We start from the raw sequence: 23,789 nt of genomic DNA on the forward strand, positions 1-23,789 counted from the left end.
AATAACCAGACATGTTCAGTGTTATTGCACTCTTTTGCTGGTTTACCCTAGTTTTAGTAGAAATCATATAGAGAAGTGGGGTGGGTTTTCTGTGCAATAACAACAAGCATGTTGAGCAGGTTTCAATATTACAAGTCATTTATAGCACGCTTCATTCGTTAACAAGTTTAACATCTCGGCCTACGGCCTCGATATTTAAACCTGTTAACTCATTAAAGCCGTGTTATAAATATAACTTAAATGACAACGTGCGATATATCACCGTGAGCACAGAGTGTCAGTGGGTACATCCTACTTGGTTCATCAGGTCAATCCCGGGGTTGGCCGAGAAAGTTCAGCGGAATTTTCCGGCGAGACCCACCTTTCCGTGGCGCAGGGTGGGGTGTCTGGCAAAGGACATTGGTGTGTACGACAAACCGAGAACCCGTGTACACATTGGTGTGTACTTCAAAGAAACCGTAACAGCTGTAATTCGAAATAAGAGTAGGCCGTAGCCGCTTTGTCCGGGAAAATTCCCCCTCGTAGTTTTTTGTATGGCGTATGCCCGTTTGATTAGCCCTGTCGGAGCAGAACAGTAAGACGTTAAACCCCATTTCATGTTTGTTCATCAAGGAGGTTACAAATTTTGTGCCCACTCTCAAATGGAAGATGCTTCCAATGCGTTTTTCGACACTATTCGTAAACATGAAAACGTCGTTCAGACAACGTCAAACATATAGATCGTAGCTTAGATATGGTAAAGTGCGAATCTAGCTGCCCTAATAATAACAGGTCTGCCTATAGCCGAGCTTTGGCGGTTAGTGCTAAATGATATGGCCGGCTCAATTATTCGTTATAGGTCACGAGATAAACAGGACTAGCACTTATCCCAACCCTAACCTTAAACATGGACCCAGCCCCAGTGCTTACCCTAACCTACAATCTCGCCAACCAGCACACACCCTAACCTTATTTACATCTCAATGACCTTAACAAAAATTGCGCTGGCCTTAACAAATAGATTTAGGCGGGTTTAGCTCGCAGGGTAGCTCATGGCGACAATCTCCAGGACTGACAGTTTCCACTACGTTACCAAATCCTTCTAGAAGTCGTAGCTAGCTAGCTACGCTTTGCGTCATGCTTTCATACTTTTCAGGTGGTAACGTGATCGCGAGTGAATGTGGCGCGCTTTTAACGTAGACCGTATGATCGTCCTTTAAAGATACATTCACGGGTATAAAATGTATGATTTGATGATATATTTGGAGTAACAACATATTCAAACTAATTAATTTTTTCATAATTTTGCTTCAAAATCCTTCTCAAAACATTACAATTGTCAGGGAATACCCTGGCTATAAAAAAAATCACTCAAAAGAGGTCATGTTTATGTCACGTGACTTACCTCTCTCGGTACCTAGCAAACGGGTTTGAAGTCGGAGGAGAATTCATTGCATACACAAGACGATGTTGTCTTTAATCGCTGAGTATTTATTACAAATATCGAAGCCTAATTAAATTCTCGGATTATCCACTGTCCGCGTCTTTTTCCGTGATTTTTATCTCAGAAAGTGTTGTACGTCTAACTCTTCATAAAGTTTAACAACATGTACATCAAGCGCTCAATCTCCGAGTGCAACCTTCGACGTCACGCGTGCAGACACTCCTAATCGTCGGGCTGTCGATTAGGGAAACCCTTACATTTTTGTCCTGTATGCGCTCCATGGGTGTTTTTTTAGGGACTCCAGTATTTTTCTAGTAAGATTGGATATTTCTATTTTCCAAATATACCAAAATTGCCATACTTTTATTGGAAATAACCACCCGACAAATACTTTTCTCGGAACGTACATGTATCTTTAAACGGGGCGCCCCAGGCTTCTGTCGACGGCTTACGTTTACGTCAATTGGATATTTTACTATGGAACTTAACTCTTACCTTCATCGTATTCAGTGTAATCCTCCATCTTGACTTTTTAAGTTTCCAGAATCCGACGAAAACTCGGTTGACCTAATTATTGTCAAAACTTCTCCATTCCTGTAAAAAAAAGGGAAGAAAATTAAAAAGTCGACAATTTAAATCCACTTGGATACTAGCTCCAACTAAATACTCCATGGGGATCACGATGGTTAAGTGGGTAAGACGCTGGCTCGCTAGCCTGGAGGGGGGTTGGATGGCTGAATGGTTAGCGTGCTGTATCATAAAGTCTGTCATTGAGTCGGCTGGCGTGGTTTCGAATCCCCAGTTGTACGTGACAAGAAGTAGGGTCGCCTGTCCAACCTCGTGGGTTTTCTCCGGGTCCGCCGGTTTCCTCCCCTACGCGCAAGCGAATTATTGAAATAAAATTAAACCATATGTTAGTCCCGAAATGACCTAGTTTGTGTCGAGTGGACGTTAAACCCCATTTCTCTCTCTCTCTCGCTAGCTTGGAGGTCGGGTGTTCGATCCCTGCATTGGCCGAGAAAGTTCTTCCAGATTTTCCGACGTGGTTCCCCCTTGTCAGTGATGCAGGACGGAGGGCCTGACAAGGACAGCTGTCTAGTCGTTCGGATGGGACGAAAAACCGAGGTCCCGTGTATACATTGGAATGCACGTAAAAGATCCCTTGACAGTTGGAATTCGATATAAGAGTAGGCCGTAGTGCCGCTGTCCGGGCAAAATTCCCCTCAGAGGACACTTTATGGCGTATACCCGTCTTCATTAGCCCAGCTCGGAGCAGAACAGTAGGACGTTAAACCCCATTTCATTTCATTTCATTTAAATACTCCATATACCCTAAAGTCACCCGCCTTTAGACCAGGCCATTTATATACTTTTAAATAACATTCTAGTTAGAGACAAAGGGGCCCGAAATTGAAAGGCTGTAACCGCTTTACTGAAGAATGGGTCTGACAACCACGAGAATGGCGTCAAAATGTTTTCTTTATGTCACTTGAAGCAGAAAGGTATACGGACCACAGCGGCCTAAAAAAGTAAATAAAATACATTACGGATGAAAGCATCATATCGCAAGAACTGTCGGGAACATCACTGCATCAGAGGAAAATCACCCCTCTAGAAACAGTGAGCATACTCTGCTTCGTACACGTCACCTTCTAATACGTCCATCTCACATGGATTCAGATTTTGACCTGGATATGTCAAATACGTATTGTATGATATGTTACTAAGCTATTGCATCTAACAGACAGACAAACAACAGATAAATCGACAGAAATAAACGAAGGAAATTTGAAGTCTTACATTACTACAATAAGAAGAAAAACTGTGCGACGTTAAAATACAGCTAGCAATATACTGTTAAAGCTACACCAGAGAGACAGACAGAGAGAGAGAGAGGGGGAGAGATGAAATGAAATGGGGTTTAACGTCCTACTGTTATGCTCCAAACTGAGCTATATAGCTAATGAAGACGGGCATACGCCATACAGTGTGCTATGAGGGAAATTTTGCCCAGCCAGCGGCACTACGGCCTACTCTTATATCGAATTTCAATTGTCAAGGGATCTTTTACGTGCACGTCAATGTGTACACGGGACCTCGGTTTTTCGTCCCATCCGAACGACTAGACAGCTGTCCTTGTCAGGCCCTCCGTCCAAGAAAAAGAGAGAGAGAGAGAGAGAGAGCGAGATAGAGAGGGAGGGGGTAGTCATTTCAGGACTAACAATTTCATACCAATACTTCATTTGTGGGTCTTTAGTAGTGGGCGAAACCGTAGGACCAGGAGAAACCCCAGGAGATTGGACGGGCGACCCTACTCCCTGTCACATACAAGCGGGGAATCGAAACACCACGCCACTTGACTCAATGACAGACCTTCTGATCCAACGAGAACGCGATAACCATTTGTCCACATCCCACCCACCCTACCCCGCAATAAAAATAGAACAAAAAGAGAAACATAATAAATCAAAATTAACGCCGGTGTACGGACCAAATTCCCCTCTTCGCATTCCACCCGTCACTATAGCAACAAGAAGTAAACCAAATCAGCTACTATAGTATAAGGAATATACCCATCCCACCTACCCGCATAGCCAGGCGGGCAGAATGTCGCATTGTCAATCTTTATGCAAATAATCAGGGAAGCAAAAACCCTATATCGTATAATATAATCGACCTGTTCACAACATAATCAAGGGCAGTAACTCTAAATAATTACCAGAAACTGTTGCAATTGTTATGGTCTCAGACTAGCAATTATTTGCCCATTGACTTCAATGTTAAATGGCTGTAACATCACAGGCTGTAGCTTTTTGCTCAACATTCCGTTGGTTCCAATCTTTATAGGCACAATGGGGACAACTTTTGGCAATCTTCTCATCATAATTTTGTAGGGGGTTGACCATTTAGATTTTTTGCTACGCGGATTTGAAGTTGACTGGGGTGAAAATCTCACTTCTGACACAATGATTGCTCTGTAATTTCATCAGTATTACCCAAAACTGCTATGAAACTGCAAATTTGATCTCTTTCTCCAATTCTAGACCAAAAAGTCAACCCAAAAATGCAGGAAGAGGGGAGAAAAAATTAAGGGAAAAATTGTCTATTTATAACTCGAAATAAGGGGAAATAATTACTAGTCTTAGTCCTATATACAAAGAACATTAATTCAAAAGCAGATTAGATAATGACATTGTCTGTTAAAGCATTCAAAATGTTTTCACAAAGTGAGCAAGAGTGTTAACTCTTTAACAGTGTTTGCAAGATTTTTCATCTTGAAAAAGTGCCATATCTTTATAGCAATATTTAACGGAAATTGACTTTTTCATTTGAATAATGAACTTAAATTTCAAATAGATCGGATGACAACTTTTGTCGCCAGAGCGTTCACAAGCTTCTACATGGAAAACAAGGATCATAACTCTAAAAGCAATTAACGGAAATTCAATAGGTTTCTTTAAATGATAAACTTATAAAAACTCGCGTTATATTTATACTCGGATGTATGAAGATAAAGACGATTAGACTAACACATAACTGCCAAAGATAACAAAATAAATTTTTATATACGTTATATGTGGAATACCGTTCTACAAATATTCGCATTGTTATGAGCATATTGATTGTTTGGAATAGCGCTCTATAAATATTCACATTATAAGGTACACTCGGAATCTCTAATATGCCGTTGAAGACGAGTGTAGTTACAGAAAAACCAAATCAAGACAAAAGACTGTAGCTTATTTAACCCATTGATAGTCTTTGTGGCTTTTCGTTTTCATTTTAATTCCTTGTTATCTGGTGGCTCAGAGAGTATCGCGCTAATTAGGTAACCTTAAGATCGACAGTTCGCTGCTTGTGTTGGCCGAGAAAGTACCTCGAAATTTTCTGGTGTGGTTCCCCTTGGAGAGAGAGAGAGGGGGAGAGAGAGAGAGAGAGAGAGAAAGAGAGAGAGAGGAGAACTGTCCTAGTGTTGGCCGAGAAAGTACCTCAAGATTTTCTGGGGTGGTTTCCCTTGGAGAGAGAGAGAGAGAGAGAGAGAGAGAGAGGGGGTGGAGAGCTGTCCTTGTGTTGACCGAGAAAGTACCTCAAGGTTTTCTGGTGTGGTTTCCCTTGGTGAGAGAGAGAGAGAGAGAGAGAGAGAGAGATGTCCAGGTATATTCATAACACAAATACCTGGTGCATACCTGTCTTCTTTAGCTCGGTTGATGTAGTTGAGGAGGACGCTAAACCCCATTTCCTTTCCATTTATTTGGGCAATACACATAGCTATCAAACTGTATTGCTTACTATAGACTTTCCGTTATTTGACTGGAGATAGAAATACACATAACTATCATATTGCATTGATTGCTATAGTTTCCTTTGACTGCAGAGAAAAATGGGGTTTAACGTTCAATCGGCACAAAATAGGTCGTTTTGCGTTGGGACTAACATATGGTTCAACCGTATTTCAATAATTCGCTTGCACGTAGGAGTCTTTAGCAGTGGGAGGAAATCGGAGAATCCGGAGAAAACCCACGAGGTATGACCTGACTTATTTGATCAAAGGCACACGCGTTAAACCATTGTCCCCCATCCCTTTGATTGACAGGACATACAGATATTTTGCTTACCTTAAATGCTATAAATCGATTCCTATATATAATATTAACACGTTTAATTTCCCTCAATACATATTATTGGTTATCCATAAAGTTCACAGCTTGCCAGATAATCCCCGCGAAATAAAAACAACTGACATACAGATACATTAAACAAATTCACAGCTTGCCAGATAAAAAAAACACAACTGCTTTAAACTTTAAAACTCATTAAAAGATTGTCAACATAAAGGGTCAAGTTCTTGACTCCGCAAACACCCGTCGTAGTGAGTTGTCAGTTATAACTGTCTCAGCCGAGTCAGCTATCCACGAACACTGCCATACAAGAATTAATAAAATAAACCGTTCACAAAGTTAGCTGTCAGTCAAGTCCGTCAGTTACTACTCTATCCACGAACACTATCGATAATAAAATACAGAGCTCGCAAGACTCAGTCAAGTCAGTCAGTTACTTCTCTATCCACGAATACAGTTTCATTAATAAAATACACAGCTCGCAAGATAACTCTAAACCTCTGGAAGGACAACCGCTGATTTTGTACCTCGGGTTTCTTCTTATATAGTTTGTCTATGTATATGTGTCTCACATTGAGCGAACGTTCTTCGAAGTGTCGCCTAAATATCGTAGATGTTTACCATAAGCTTAGATAATAGTTTGTTAGTCTATCCAATTAGTAAATACCACTAACAGATTATTGCTCCGTCTTACTACATATAGCTACCTTTGTTAACCCATCATACAAGTTGTCGTGATGTAGCCTTATAGCTGTCATGTTTTATAACCCAGCTACCAATATGTGTCTGATATGAACTGTAAGAAATTAGCAGCTGTTATATGAGAATTTGACACGGTAAATAGCCTACGCCAACACTGTGGGTATATAACACACCCTTCAAAATACACCTACTTATAGTTCTAAACTAGTTTATGATAACACATCCAAATTCCAACCGAATTGGCGAGATTGAAACTAGACAAAGTTGCGCCCCGGCTTCATTGGTATTAAAACGCCCTACTATTCTGTCCGAATGGGCAAATGAAGACGTGCAGACGCAAAACAGTGTGTTACGAGGGAAATTTTGTCCGAACAGGTGCGCTACGACCTACTCTTATTTTGAATTCCAAATGTCAAGGGTTCTTTTACGTGCACGAGAATGAGTACACCAGTCACCGGGTTTTTGTCCCATCCGAATGACTATACGTCGGCCCTTGCCAGGCACTCCGTCCTACACAACTGAAAAGGGCGAACCACGCCAGGAAATCCCGATGATATTCCTCGGCCAAGAGGGAAAACGTCTTACTCACTGGCCCACCGCGGCCCCCCTTCATTGGTTCAGAAAAGTAGGACGTGTAACCCTATTTCAGTTTATCTGATTTCAAATAACAAAACCATGATGTCACAATCACGACGAACTTTCTCAGCCAACGCAGGGCTCAAATCCGGGACCTCCAGGTTAGCCAACTAAAGTCTTACTCACTCAGCCACCGTGGCTCCCTCAACATGATAGAGAGAGAGGGGGGGGGGTAACGTCCACTCGACACAAACTAGGTATTTTCGGGACTAACACATGGTTCAATTTTATTTCAATAATTCGCTTAGCAGTGGGTCTTTAGCATGGTGGGGGGACACCGGAGGACCTGGAAAAACACCACGAGGCTGAACTCAACATTATAAGCTCAGACTATAGCCTATTGGTAAAAAGAAAGTCGGTATATATCGAATGCAAACTTTCGCGTGTACGCCAACGTATTCGTGAGCCTTCTGGTTTTCGTCCCACCCGAACGACCATAACATCACAAATATTGTACATAGTTCAACAGGTTGAAGAAAGTTAATTATTTAAAATTACCATGGAGTCAGTTTAACACGACTAGAAATCAATAACAGAAAACATTTACCATTTCTTCTAGTTTATATAAGTAAAACAGCTTCTTAATTCATAGATAAATAGGATTCATATAGACTATGACCACGGTAGCAGCTATGATCAATTCACCTCTATATTGGCAACACACTGATGCTGTTATATCCTGATTTATGATGCTATATTTAACCCCCTATTTATCACACTCACACCCAATATATATATATCATCCAATAACAAATTCTACAGAAGATATCCCACTCACACCCAATATATCATCCAATAACACATTATACGGTATTCATATTCTACTAAGATATCTAGGGGATATCAGTTTCAATCTATACCAAAGAATTATATATATTTATTTGTGCGTGTAAGAATAACATATTCTACTCGGTTTTTTTTATATCAAAAATATCAACACCCGTCGATAAAGTAAATATTTTTATATTATCGACTTGTGTTGATATTGTTTGATATCAAAAAAAGACTCGTATATCCAAAACTATTAGCACAACCGTAACGCTTTGTTTCATGGTAAACGATGAAAAAAAAATACTCGTGGATTCCCTCCCACTGCTAAAGACCCCTAACCGCAAGCGAATTATTGAAATACAAATGAAATGAAATGAAATGGGGTTTAATGTCCTACTGTTCTGCTCCGAACTGGGCTAATGAAGACGGGCATACGCCAAACAGTGTGCTATGAGGGAAATTTTGCCCGGCGAAAGCACTACGGGACGGGCTATTCTTATATCGAATTCCAACTGTCAAGGGATCTTTTACGTGCACGCCAATGTGTACACGGGACCTAGGTATTTCGTACCACCCGAACGACTAGACAGCTGTCCTTGTCAGGCCCTACGTCCTGCATTACTGACAAGGGAGAACCACACCGGAACATCTGGATGAACTTTCTCGGCCAATGAAGGGATCGAACACCCGACCTCCAGGCTAGCGAGCTAGCGTCTTACCCACTTAGCCACGTGATCCCTTATTGAAATACAATTGAATCATATGTTAAGCCCGGACGAAATGACTTGGTCTCTCTCTCTCTCTCTCTCTCTCTCTCTCTCTCATTATAAACATAAGATAAGTACGTTGGTCAGTGTATGGTGTATGTAAACACGTCAAGTAAAGACAGTTATGTAAAATGAATACCGTGCCAATTCTTTTTATACGTCACGAACACAATGGGTAAAAAAATAAAGACTTACTTATTACAACCACTAAATCCTGAATATCCAGTTGAACTTCCAACAATAACAAGGAAACTATGACAGTTGAACTACCAACCATAACAACACTGTCTGTAATATAACTACTGTTTATTAATGGATGACGTATTGACTGGGATTCTTCAGTCTTAATAAAACAGTCAGCTGTGTTAATACACACTACACAATTGTCTATAATATAACTACTGTTTATTAGTGGATGACGTATTGACTGGGATTAATACAAACTACACATTATTGTCTGTAATATAACTACTGTTTATTAGTGGATGACGTATTGACTGGGATTCTTCAGTCTTTATCCAGTAAGCTGATTTTGATAATGTCGTATTCACGGTAGGCACGAGAGCTTTCCAGGGGCGGATCCAGGAATTTTTGCAGGAGGGGGTTCGCCAGGTTCCTCCCGCATGGTCTCTATCGTCATTTTGGCGTATATACATACACATTGAGCTTTTTAAACAGAGAAATTCAACACCTCGTTTGACGTCAATTTTAATTATGATAAATATTAGGTAGAGCTGTTATCATTTGATTATGTCGTATTCACGGTAAGCACAAGAACGTTCTATTCATATATATTAGGTACAGCTCTTATCAAATCATGGGCATCAACGCATAGTCGTTCGCATGGTACGAAAAACCGACGTTCTGTGCACATATTGACATGCACGTAAAAGATCCCTTAGCAGTTGGTATTTGATATTAGATTAGGCAGTAGGTTCGCTTTCCAGACTAAATTACTCCCATAGCACACTGCATGGGATATGGCCGTTTCCATTTGCATAGTGAAATGAAATTGGGTTTTGCACCTTTCAAGATGGGAATGAGGGAAATTGTGTCAAGTTTACGTTACGTGCACGCCAATGTGTGCACGGGACTTCAGTGTTTCGTACCATTCGAGCAACTATGCGTTGCTCCTTGCCCGACCCTCTGTTCTGTACGACAGACAATCCGAGGGACTAAACCTGGATCAAACCTTGGAGTTCCTGGTTTGTGATCCAGCGCCTTACTCTGTGGTCCCGTCCAGGTTTAGTCAATAGGGGGATGATAAGTTTAACGTCCACTTTAATTTCAAAACAGGCGTATGGTTATTCTTTATTTCAGCAATCGTTCGGCTGAGTGGTCTAACGCGTCCATTGAATCAAGTGGCATGGATTCGATCCCGGCTTATTAGTGGCTACCATCGTGGGTTTTCTCAAACTGCTAAAGACCTGTATACGTGTAAGCTAACTAGAAATATATCTAATGTGGACCGTGTTAAAATAACTCACTAGAATGCCCATGGTCGCACTCCACTTGTCCGGGATCAGTGCCAGCGGGAATGACAAGTAATGTGATGCCTATTCCTTCGGATGGTATGAACAACTGAATGCCAGGCGTGTAAACGTTGGCGTAGACGTAAAAGAAACGCCATGAACAGTTTAAATTTGATGAAGAGTAGATGTAAACACCGGTATCCGAGCACGCCCCTCCCCATCCATTTCAGCCCCTCCACCTCTAACCCCCACCCCTCTCCACCACACTCCCTCCAACTTCACCTCACCTAGGCTAGTCTACAAATGTTGGAAGTTATGTGTTGACGAGCGGTTTAACTGCGTTTCATTCCATTCCATTTTACAGGGATAAAAATGAAAGTATTCAATCTTAATTTCGTAGAATATGAAAATATTTAATCTTAACTTCGTAGAATATAAAAGTATTTAATCTTAACTTAATCTTACCTTCGTAGAATATGAAAGTATTTAATCTTAACTTCGTAGAATATGAAAGTATTTAATCTTAACTTCGTAGAATATGAAAATATTTAATCTTAACTTCGTAGAATATGAAAGTATTTAATCTTAATTGAATCTTACCTTCGTAGAATATGAAAATATTTAATCTTAACTTCGTAGAATATGAAAGTATTTAATCTTAATTGAATCTTACCTTCGTAGAATATGAAAGAATTTAATCTTACCTTCGTAGAATATGAAAGTATTTAATCTTAACTTAATCTTACCTTCGTAGAATATGAACGTATTTAATCTTAATTGAATCTTACCTTCGTAGAATATGAAAGTATTTAATCTTAACTTCGTAGAATATAAAAGTATTTAATCTTAACTTCGTAGAATATGAAAGTATTTAATCTTAACTTCGTAGAATATAAAAGTATTTAATCTTAACTTAATCTTACCTTCGTAGAATATGAAATGAAAGTATTTAATCTTAACTTAATCTTAACTTCGTAGAATATGAAAGTATTTAATCTTAACTTCGTAGAATATAAAAGTATTTAATCTTAACTTAATCTTACCTTCGTAGAATATGAAATGAAAGTATTTAATCTTAACTTAATCTTACCTTCGTAGAATATGAAAGTATTTAATCTTAACTTAATCTTAACTTCGTAGAATATGAAAGTATTTAATCTTAATTGAATCTTACCTTCGTAGAATATGAAAGTATTTAATCTTACCTTCGTAATGAAAGTATTTAATCTTACCTTCGAGGAATATGAAAGTATTTAATCTTACCTTCGTAATGAAAGAATTTAATCTTACCTTCGTAGAATATGAAAGTACTAGCAGGATACCCGACTTCGCTCGGGGGTCATAACTCAGAAACCGGAAGTGGTAGACTAACACCACCTGGCCTATGTTACTCCCCGGTCCGAGCTACCCCTATACCCAAAATTTCAGACTCGGGGCAGACCTAGTGTAGCCGCCAACCCCGAACAGACAGACAGACAGATACCCGGCTTCGCTCGGGGGTCATAACTCCGAAACCGGAAGTGGTAGACTAACGCCACCTAGCCTATGTTACTCCCCGGTCCGAGCTACCCCTATACCCCAAATTTCAGACTCGGAGCCGACCTAGTGTAGCCGCCAACCCCGAACAGACAGACAGACAGACAAACGACAGTCACAAATATACTATTCAAAAAAAGTAGGGGATATTTGATTTTTAAGTGTTATTAAAGTCACCTAATGAAACTGACGAAGAAACAAATGACAAAATGAAATGAAGTTCACATTCATCGATTTATTCCAAATGATCGTTAGACTAAGTAAGGCACAGACTGACAATTATAAGGGTAAAATGCTACCCGGGGTCAAACAGCAAAGTTACCACAGCATCACAACCAAGTCAGTAACGGGTAAATCCTCCTCTGTTTGCCAAACAAGCATTGATCCGACGTGGCATACTCCTAATAAGACGTCTAAGGTCATTTTGGTCCAGATTGTCCCATTCCTGTTGCAACGCAGCAGCAAGTTCTTGGACATTGGCAGGACGTTGTTGACGTTGACGTAACCTCTGTCCAAGCATGTCCCAGACATGCTCGATGGGGGAGAGGTCGGGACTCAGTGCTGGCCAAGGTAATGTGGTGATGTTCTGTTGTTGGAGGTAACCTGTAACGATCCTGGCCCTGTGACATCTTGCGTTGTCATCCTGGAAGATGAAACGGCGGCCATGACGTCGTGCGAACGGCACAACATGGACTGCCAAGATGTTGTCCCGGTAGTACTGGCCTGTAACACGCCCTGCAACAACATGTAAAGCCGTTCTTCCAGCAACAGTGATGCCTCCCCACACCATAACAGAACCACCCCCAAATCGATCATGTCTGATGACGTTAACGTCTTGGAAGCGCTCGTTTCGACGACGCCACACCCTCCTACGTTTGTCCAAAAAATCAACAGTGAACCTTGACTCATCTGAAAACATCACATTGCTCCAGCGTCGATTATCCCAGTGTTGACGATCCCTACACCAACGACGTCTTGCCTGAATGTGATGATCTCTCAAACAAGGGATCACGCGAGGACGTCGGGCGCGAAGGTGACCCCTATGCAGTCGATTCCGAATCGTCTGGCCACTCACTCTCACACCAGTGTCTGTTTGAAGACGAGCGCTGATCTGATTTGCTGTGATGACACGATTTCTCAAGGCCAAGGTACGGATAAATCGATCCTGGGCTTGAGTTGTCGCCCTTGGTCGACCTGAGCGTGGTCTGTCCTGTACAGATTGTGTATCACGGTATCTGGACCATAGCCTGCTTATGACAGACTGAGAAACATTCATCGTCCGCGCCACAACCGCCTGTGTTGTGCCGATCTGTAGCATGCCAAGGGCACGTAACCTTTCATTTTGGGTAAGCCGACGCATATCAAAATTTGTTTTCTGGTCACTAAAACAATTAAACTGATGTTTCCACCCTGGAATTCAATGCCACAATGACTGTAACATTCAAAGTCAGAGTCGTGCAAATCTAGGGTTGGACAACCATGATGATCCCAAGCATCACCTGCATTCCATGCGGTAGCTATTGGTGCGTTTGGGCGTCACATGTAACTGGAAATGTTTCTTCTGTTAGGTTCTATAGTGACTTTTTTCGTAGTCATTTGCATATTTTAGTATTATGCCCCCAAAATCAAATATCCCCTACTTTTTTTGAATAGTATATATAGATTTAATATTAACTTCGTAGAATATGAAAGTATTTAATCTTACCTTCGTAGAATATAGAGTTGTATTTTACCCTGGCTATGGTACATATTTGTAAAGTAATATGGTGTACTTTACCCTGGCTGTGGTAGATATTACTACAGTAATATGGTGTTTTGTATTATATTAATAGGTTATCTACACCACTGATATAAAAATATCTCCCACTTCGAAGTTAGATAGCCATGAAATTCATTAGACTTCAACTGTGTATCAATTTTGTATTATGATGGTTCGTTTGGTTATAAATAAATATGATTATATATCACGACTGATATAAAACATCAGATATTAATAAATAGCATTAGTATATCATGTATTATAAATTATGTAGTAATACGTTATCTACACGAATGATATAATTAAAATATGAATATCATTAAACCGATATACTGTTTATCAATTATATGTTATGATGCTTCGATTAGTCATAAATGTATACATCATAGCTTATGTTAGCAGCTGTTTAAGTGTTGATTCATTTCATTTGAATAGAGATTCATTTCACTTGAATAGAAGTTGGTTATCCCCATTATAAATAAATAAGTCAGTGGGTAAGCTTAGGTTAACATTTGTTTCAATTCCGAGTCATTCTACATGGAAGCCACGGTGTCTCAGTGTGTAAGACGTTAGCTAGCTAACCTGCGTTGGCGGAGAAAGTTCCCCCCTGTCAGTGATGTAAGACAACGTATTGTCGTTTGGATGGGACGAAAAACCGAGATCCCGTGTACACATTGGCGTGCATGTAAAAGAATCCTTGACAGTTGAAATAAGAGTAGGCCGTAGGGCCGCTGCTCCAGGCACAATTGCTCTCATAGCACACACTGAATTAGACCAGTCGGACCATAACACTAGGACTTAAAACCCCAGTTCATTTCATTCCACTTGAAATATCTTGATCATAGAAGTTAATAATTCCCACCATATCTTGTAATACAGTGAACTTTGATGTTGGTTATTCCCCACTATAAACCAATGATATGCTAGCATTAGTAATAATTGGTCATCTATTATAGTTCATATAATATGAATAATATATGAAGTATGTAATAGTTAACATTACAGTAATGATTGACCTTAATAACGTTCAAATATCAATAATACATGATTATAGCAAATCGTTAAATGTAACGGTTTATTCGCATAATTATTTAAAGGAGAGAGAGAGAGAGAGAGAGAGAGAGAGAGAGAGAGAGAGAGAGAGAAGGGGAGAGAGAGAGCAATAACGTCCACTCGACACAAAGTAGGTCATTTTGAGACTAACACATGGTTCAATTTTATTCCAATAATTCGCTTGCGCGTAGGGGTCTTTAGCAGTGGGAGGAAACCGGAGGACCCGGAAAAGATCCTACTCCTTGTCACGTTCAACCGGGGAATCGAAACCTCGCCAGTTGACTCAATGAAAGACCTTATGATACAGCGCGCACGTGCTAACCATTCGGCTATCCACCTCCCTCCCATTATTTAAAGGGGAACAGTATTGTTATATCACAAAAATTAAAAGGGTGAGATTAGATTTAACGTCCACAAATTAGGTCATTTCGGGAATAAAGTATGGTTCAATTTTAACCTACTTAGCCACCGTGGCTCCTAGACTTAACCCCGGAGAAAACCCACAAGGTTGGACAGGCGACCCTACTCCTTGTCACATACATGCGGGGAATCGAAACCACGCCACTTGACTCAATGACAGACCAACCCACACACCCACACACCAAACATAAAGTACAGTACTTGAATTATTTACACGATATTTAGTAATTGACTTTTTATTTGGTTTATCTGATTTAATTCAGATTGTAAAGTGCTTAACAATATTGGTTTCCTAACATTGGTATTCCGATGAGTACAGAGTTTGCTCCCTTGGTCCTTCCTACTTATTTTAATGTTATTATCGTCTCTTTGACCGGCGATAACTTTTCCCCAAATTGTCGTGAGATTAAACGCTTTCTACCACAGATGGAGCAACTTCTTACTCAAAAGTGTGTATGAGGTTCACCGCGGAAAATTTGAAATACACAAAACTGGAAGTAGCATACAACTAAACATGTAACTATCCGCCCTACATTTCAACCTAACCAACCTCTTAACTCTCATACCCTTCCGCCTCAAAATCATGAATAAATTCACTAAAACCTGGCAGAAACTGTATATTCAAACCTTTGTCTTTTATTCTACACCAAAATGTCAACAAAGACCGCCATGCTTGCCCATATTTTCAACTCTGCTCCAATCCTGGGCATAAGCGCTAACCAAATCAAACGGCTCATTTATGGGTGACTCCATATGATTATTTTCATTTTCTGTTAATGCCATTGATATTTGTGTTCAGTTTAGCCAAAGAAAAGTTACTTTATATTTGGCATTAAAGTACAGATGTGACGTCATCCTCTGATGTTGAAGTACCATTATTTCCAATAATGCTAGCAAATTGCCAATCGTACATTATTTATATTAGATGAAATATTTGACTGGCACGACGTATTTCATTGAAAATCACGTGTACGGAAGTGTCTGTATTTTAAGTTACGTCATCTATTGATGCAACACGTCCTCAAATAGTATCAATATATTACTTAATAGCTCGATCTCAATCATTAAACCACAAACAGAATGGTTTTAGCTAATCACTATTATGCAGACCACGAAATAAAGAATGAATAATAATTAGATATTGACATCTCTTTAAGCAAGGAAGTCTAGTGTTGATTTCCATAGATCTCGACAAATTGTTTTTCAATGTATTTGAATATTTGTCTCTACAAACCAACATCCCTATTCCGCTTTAATTAGTGTAACAAAAAGTGAATTTAACAGCCATTATAGAGTTCTTTATATTATCCAGTCTTCATGAGTCGAGTTGGGGCAGTAAATTAGGATGTTAAACTCCATTTCATTTTATTTCACTTCACTTCATTATTCAACAAAGAGAGGTTTAGAGAAACTGTCACTAGAGGCAAAACACACAATAGAAAGATAAATCGAGATCCGCCATTACAGGAAGTATTGTACGGGCAATATTTTAATAACATCCTCAATGTTTAAAGGCCCATTCTTTATTGGCTTCCTGTCAGAATAATAAATCTCACAATGGATTTTATCTTTTAATTATCTCATCAAATTTCATAAAAATGAAATGAAATGAAATGGGGTTTAATATCCTACTGTCCTGCTCCGAACTGAGCTAATGAAGACGGTCATACGCCATACAGTGTGCTATGAGGGAAATTTTGCCCGGACTGCGGCAATACGGCTTACTCTTATATCGAATTCCAACTGTCAAGGGATCTTTTAGGTGCACGCCAATGTGTACACGGGGCTTCCGTTTTTTGTCCCATCCGAACGACTAGGCAGCTGTCCTTGTCAGGCCCTCCGTCCTGCATCACTGCCAAGGGGGAACCACGTCGGAAAATCTGAATGCAGGGACCGAACACCCGAATTTCATAAAAAAAAAAAACTCGCTGGAAATGTATAATAACATTCAGAGAGACAGTTGATATTTTTTTCGTGAAGACCACAGAAAACAGCAACTAATTTTATTTGGGCGACGCTCCGTAGAGTATTCTCTCAACGTTATGCAACGAATAGCCATAGATGTTGTTTAATTAGGAGGCAGACCACCATTAATTTACCCATTGACTTCAATGTTAATTCTGGCCTCTTTGCCCACTTCCAACTTTTCCCCAAATTTTCGTTGGGCTGAATGCTTTACACTACAGACAGAGGAACAAATGGTCATGTCCTTGCACTAAAATTTTTATGAGGTTGACCACCAAAATTTTGAGATACACAAACTTGAAGAAGCATACTAAAAACATGTAACTAGTTGCCGTACATATCGCCGTAGCTAACCTGATAACCCTCTTATCCTTCCGCCTCAAAATCATGAATATTTACCAAAACCTGGCAGAAAATGTTAATTCAAACCCTCTTCGTCCATTCTAGACCAAAAAATCAACACAAATGGGCATGCAAAAGGGGAGAAAAGAGAGAGAGAGAATTGCTATAAATAGACGAACTACAATTCGTGGGTACCGAGATGGTGAAATTTAATGGTGGTCTGCCTCCATTAGTGACTGAAGCAGTGGTCTCCCTTTAGTACACGTACGCTGGAAATAAAAGATTTATTAAACGAGAGAGAGAGAGAAAAGGGGTTTAACGTCCACTCGACACAAACTAGGTCATTTCGGGACTAACATATGGTTCAATTTCATTTCAATAATTCGCTTGCGCGTAGGGCTCTTTAGCAGTGAGGAGAAACCCTCGAGGTTGGACAGGCGACAGGCGACCCTACTCCTTTTCACGTACAACCGGGGAATCGAAACTCAACGACAGATCTTATGGCATGGTGCAACACACACGCCCTAACCATTCGGCCATCCACCCCCACCCCTCTCATCCCCCAATGAAGATGAGAATTGGTTTTTAACGTCTACTAGACATCAACTAGCTCATATCGTGACTAAATAACTCGCTTGCGCGTGGGGTCTTTAGCAGTTTGGGGAAATCGTAGGACCCGGAGAAAACCGACGAGGTTGCTAATGAAGAGAGGAAACGCCATACAATATCTTCTGAGGGTATATTTACCCAGACAGTGGTCAAGGTGAAGACCAGTTCCAATCTTTAGCATAATCCGAGATACGAAACGTAATTTTGGTCGTCTTCATTAGATCAGTCGTGACAGAACAGTAGGACCTTAAACCCCATTTCATTCCATTTCGTGGCAGCCATGAAAGCGCAATCTCTGACACGTTAATGAAAACAGAAATAAAATTTGGGTTTAACGGCCCTTTACTGTAGTCCTTCAAATGGGACAAAACACGGTCACCCTGTGTATACCAGTAACGGCAGGTTAAAGCCCCCACCCAACCCCACCTAATAGCATGGTGCACGCCCATCTGAATTAATTCGATTGGTAAAGACACGTAAGATGTTAAACCTCAATTCATTTCCAATGTGTTCATATTCTAGTCTCGAACTCCAGGGAGCGTGTGGACATTCAAGTTTGGAACTCCAGAGGGCGTTTTGATATTCTAGTCTCAAACTCCAGGGAGCGTGTGGACATTCAAGTTTGGAACTCCAGAGGGCGTTTTGATATTCTAGTCTCAAACTCCAGGGAGCGTGTGGACATTCAAGTTTGGAACTCCAGAGGGCGTTTTGATATTCTAGTCTCAAACTCCAGGGAGCGTGTGGACATTCAAGTTTGGAACTCCAGAGGGCGTTTTGATATTCTAGTCTCAAACTCCAGGGAGCGTGTGGACATTCTATCCTGGAACTCCAGTGAGCGCGCTGACATTCTATAGGAGTTTGATCATACGGGGTTTGGATGGAGACAATAGAGACTTTTGGCAAGCGTAAATATCTGGTCCGTATCGCGTATCCGTATGGATTTTGCGTATGACGTCATCGATGTGTGTATATTTCTCATACGTGATACGACACACGGATACGGCAGCACGTATCGAACAGCTTTTATACGGAAAGGTCCGTATAACATTGTCGTGTCCTTTTACCGTCTTTTTTGCTATTATTAGACGCTGAAATGTTGTATCGTAGTGTTTTTATGAATCTTTGTGTATTCTAGAACATGAAGGTGTATATTTGATGTGATTTTAACCATGATGGTTGAACTACGTGCTAAATTTAAGCAGGCGGAACCTTGTAAATCTGTAAAGGGGTATAAACTTTCTGAAATGATACATTAGTGCAACCAAAAATTGCAGTCGAGTCGAAATCGAAGATTTTAAATAAGATTCGACATTAATTTTTTTTAATAGCTCGGCTCTAATAGGCACTTGACTAGTACTGATGGTGATCTTGGTAGATATCTGCCATCATGCTGTTATAGAACTAAGCTCAGCTTATCGACGCACGTACGCGACACGAAAATCTGCCCAAACTCTTAAACTACAATGACGCAACGTATCACGTATACGATACGGATACGTGAAACGAATGGGACAATTCCGCTTGCCAAAAGTCTCTAGTGTCAGGTTTGGTGTAATTAAGATCTGGGGGGATTAAGTGAGAATATTTATTTTTATAAAATCAGAAGCTCTGCGACAATATTTCTGCTCATTTAGGTGCAGTACTGGGGGCCATTGATATAATTCGAGCATACACACATCATCAACCACTATATGGAGACGATAATGTTTTATACGACACAATTCTCAACAGTGGGAGGTTGATCAGTAAAACAAGTATAAATATAAGAGAGAGAGAGAGAGAGAGAGAGAGAGAGGGAGAGAGAGAGAGAGAAATGGGGTTTAACATGCACTCGACGTAGGGGTCTTTAGCAGTGGGAGGATCCGGAGAAAAACCAACGAGGGGGGGGGGGGGGCGAAGGGACGGAAATCGTTGGGCGATCCTACTCCTTGTCACGTACAAGTTGAGAATCCGAACTACGCCACTTGACTCAATGACAGACCTTGTGATCCACCACCCCCCCCTCGCGATATTTTGGGAGTGACTAAATGGTTAAATTTTCATTTCAATAATTCCGTCTAATTGGTTGCTTCAATGAATTAACCCTAATCCTAGATCACTTAACCAATTAGCCAGAGAATCGTATCCCAATAAAAAGTTGTCATAACGCACACAAAAAACTTCTTTCTTTTAAAAGGGGGGAGGGGTGCGAATAGTTTAAACCGTATGCGTTAAATCACAAGGTCTGTTATTAAGTCAAGTGGCGTGGTTTCCGAATCCCCGCTTGTGCGTGACAAGGAGTAGGTCGTCTGTCTAACCTCGTTGGTTTTTCCGTTTCCTCCGGTATACAGATCACTACGCGCAAGCGAATTATTGAAATGAAATTGAACCGTATGTTAGTCCCGAAATTACCTAGTTTGTGTCGAGTGGTATTAAACCCCGTTTCTCTCTACGACCTACTCTTATATCGAATTCCATCTTCCAATGGTGTTTAACGTGCACGCCAATGTGTACACAGTTCTCTCTCTCTCTCTCTCGCCCTCTCGATCTCTCTCTCTCTTCATCGTGCAATGAAACATTGTTAAATGTAGTTACTTCCCCTTGACCAATAAATTAGATGTAAATTGTTAGAAGAAATCACCTGTCTGTCAGTTTGGTTGACATACTGAGATTAATTTCACCTATAAATAGAACCTGATTGTAATCTACTTCAACTTTATACAAACTGTTTTATGATGTAAAACAGCCAGTGTGGTTTGTATTAGATAGAACGCTTCATGTTAAACTTTAAAACGCATCTAAATCAGAATTTTGGCAACATAAAGTAGTAGGTCTAACTATCAAATAGTTAAAAGAGAAATGAAATGGGGTTTTTACGTCCCACAACTGTTCTACTCCAACTGGGCTAATGAAGACGGACATACGCCAAGGGGAACCGGACAGCGGCGCGATGGCCTACTGTCAAGGGCAGGGGCGTAAATGTGTGTGTGTGTGTGTTGGGGGGGGGGGGTGCAGGGTGGGGTGGTGGGGATGGTATACACCCCCCAGGAAAAGAAATAGTCGATCTCAAAATAAGTGCAGTCGATCTCAAAATACGTACAGTCGATCTCAAAATTATGAATCGGCGACTACATGAATTAATGAGGTAAACAAACAATTCCAAAATGGAAGGGAAAAATCCCAAATACGTAATACTTAATATATGTATGAATATATCTGTGTTTATGTTTGATTGCTTTGATTAAATATAACACTACTCACCAGTTATTCAAAGCTAAAATTAGTATGATGTTATGGTTCAGTAATGAAACAGGAACTCCTCAATAAGCTATTGAACCTTGAGTGTGATCTTGACCTAACGGACACGATCGATTTAAACAAAATCGCCGATCAGTGGTCAAAATATGAGGATATAGTCATATTATCTTTGCTAATTTTTGTATATTCAACACAACAATATATCGAAGATATAGGTCCATGTAAATGATGTAATTCTCATTTTCATTAGGTGTCACAGTACTGTGTTCGTTCTTGCAAAATGCTTAATATTATAGTACATGTAGATATAAGATTAAGATAAGATAAGATTTTATTGTATCAGTGTATCCACTAAGGACAGCATATTAAACAGTTTAAACCAAAGTTGGTCATACAATTATAACATGAATTCCCATGCGTAGTACTGATTTTACTCATTTTATAAGTGTTTTCTGACCATCAGAATTCTACAAAATCTTCCCCAGAATCCAGGAAATGACATTTCAGAAACTCTAGATTCAAAACTTTCTCCGGCGGAGCATGCGCCGGACCTGCCTAGAAAGCCCGCGCTTGTATTAGGGGCCTGTGCATCTGTAGGTCTTGTTTTTTTTCTATCCCCCACCCCCATACAAAATAAAATCGATATGTACGCCCCTGGTCTAGGGTTCTTTTACGTGTACGTCTATGTGTACAATTTCCCTCATGACATACTGTATGGCGTGTGTCCGTCTTCGCCAGCCCTGTCGGTTCGGAAATGTAGGACGTTAAACCTCATTTCATTTCTTTTTTGGAAGCCAGAAAGTGAGTAAGATACTGGCTAGCTACCCTCGGGGTCGCGTGTTGAATCCCTGTAATTGGTCGAGAAAGTACATCGGGATTTCCGGACGTGTAGAACGGATAGCCTGACAAGGAAAGATGTCTAGTCGTTCGGATGGGACGAAAAACCGAGGTCCTGTGTACGCATTGGCGGGGGGGGGGGGTGGCAGGGTGTATGAAATGAAATGGGGTTTAGTGTCCTTTTGATCTGCCCCGACTGGGCATTGTGTACACGGTACCTCGGTTTTTAGTCCCATCCGAAGAACTATACGTTGTCGCTTGCCAGGTCCGTCGACCTACACCGCTGGCAAATATATTCTCGGCCACAGAAGGAATCGAACACTGGACATCCAACGTCCTACTCACTGAGCCACCGTGGCCCAAGAACAGTGTATCTTCGATCGTAAAGGTCCAAAAACCGAGGACATTATGCACGTAAAATAAACACAACTGTCTGACAAAACTGCCCCCATAGCACACATGCGTGATTGGTTAAAAAAAAGTGGTGTTAAAGGAGTTTAAAAATGGCTAATATATCGGACCTAGAAATTGACACAAATAGGTCGCAACGCATATAATAATGTAATATGAATGTAAGTTATGTGAGGAGTCTGATGAGGATATAAGTCATTTCCTTTTCCAGTGTACAGTTCTGGCGGAACTTAGACAACAGATAATTCCCCAAAACTTTCTCCGAAACTACAGTCAATTCAGTCTAGGCAATCTTTGTAATACAGAGTGCCAAAATTACATAATTGCAATTTCACAGTATATCGATAAAGCTAGTCAATTGAAAAAACGTTGATTGATATTGTTGACATTATTGATATTGTATTTTATTGTTATTGTTGTTACCACCACCATCTTCCCACATTTTTGTTAAATGATATTGTATTATTTGTATCTTTGGGTCCAAGACCTCTAAATACTGAATAAACAAATTATTATTATTATTATGAATGTATATAAACTGATTTGCATTCAATCGTGTCCGTTTTACTCTAATATCAAATCAGTTATGTTCGGCGAAATATGCAAGAAGTCTCAATCGAATGGCAATCTCTAGAGTCTGGTTGTTTTAGTCTACACCGGTAGTATTTATTGCGTATGCACTTCAGATAATTTTGCGTCACCATTTGACATGACTTGTGGAATATGTCTAACCTCGTTCTTCGAGTACCTTGTTATAATGGTGCTGAAACGCATTATGGTACACGATTCATGTACCAATGGTAAAATATTTATTTTGTCTTAAATATTGGATATCAGAAGCCCATCTTTTCCTGGTAAGATCACTACATCAATGTTGATTTAAATTGACAAATAATTCGTGTTTTTAATAAAGAAAACTTTGGGTGATACTGAGTAGGAGTTTTAGCTACTTTAAACCCCTTTTCATTGCATTACTGCTCTCTAAACTTATTGCTGTTTTCTAAATGAATAAAACCTGTTCTACAAATAAAAGAAATCTGTTCCATAAAATAAAAAATTAATGGTAATATAACAAGAACAAGGTGTTTTCTTAAATAGAGAACAACACCTTGCGCATAAATCAATTGGAGTATATCGCGTGTGAGGCGCGTGCTGGTTTTCTTCTAATATCACGTGAAGAGATAACTCATGCTGTTATTCCTTCCTCCCGATTCTAGTATTAGTTGAAGA

General features: G+C 40.1%; 1 protein-coding gene across 3 annotated transcripts in view; it reads right to left on the reverse strand.

The window, feature by feature from the left end:
* LOC126816184 (TWiK family of potassium channels protein 7) overlaps positions 1–9,156 on the reverse strand; it is a 58,343-nt gene extending 49,187 nt beyond the window's left edge. For 2 of the 3 annotated variants that reach the window (XR_007678252.2, XM_050542446.2), the window contains exons 1-2: positions 6,040–6,552; positions 1,919–2,017 (exon numbers count right to left, since the gene is read on the reverse strand). Coding sequence is in view for 2 of the 3 variants with exons in the window: in XM_050542446.2 (XP_050398403.1) it covers positions 1,919–1,946 (28 nt within the window). In the remaining variant the exon portion in view is untranslated. Of the gene's footprint in view, positions 1–1,918; positions 2,018–6,039; positions 6,553–9,113 lie in introns of those variants that run through there. The other variant, XM_050542447.2, reaches the window with a different exon arrangement.
* Between the last annotated feature and the right edge of the window lie 14,633 nt (positions 9,157–23,789).

The sequence above is a fragment of the Patella vulgata genome, chromosome 3 (assembly GCF_932274485.2).
Source record: "Patella vulgata chromosome 3, xgPatVulg1.2, whole genome shotgun sequence".
NCBI classification, from domain to species: domain Eukaryota; kingdom Metazoa; phylum Mollusca; class Gastropoda; family Patellidae; genus Patella; species Patella vulgata.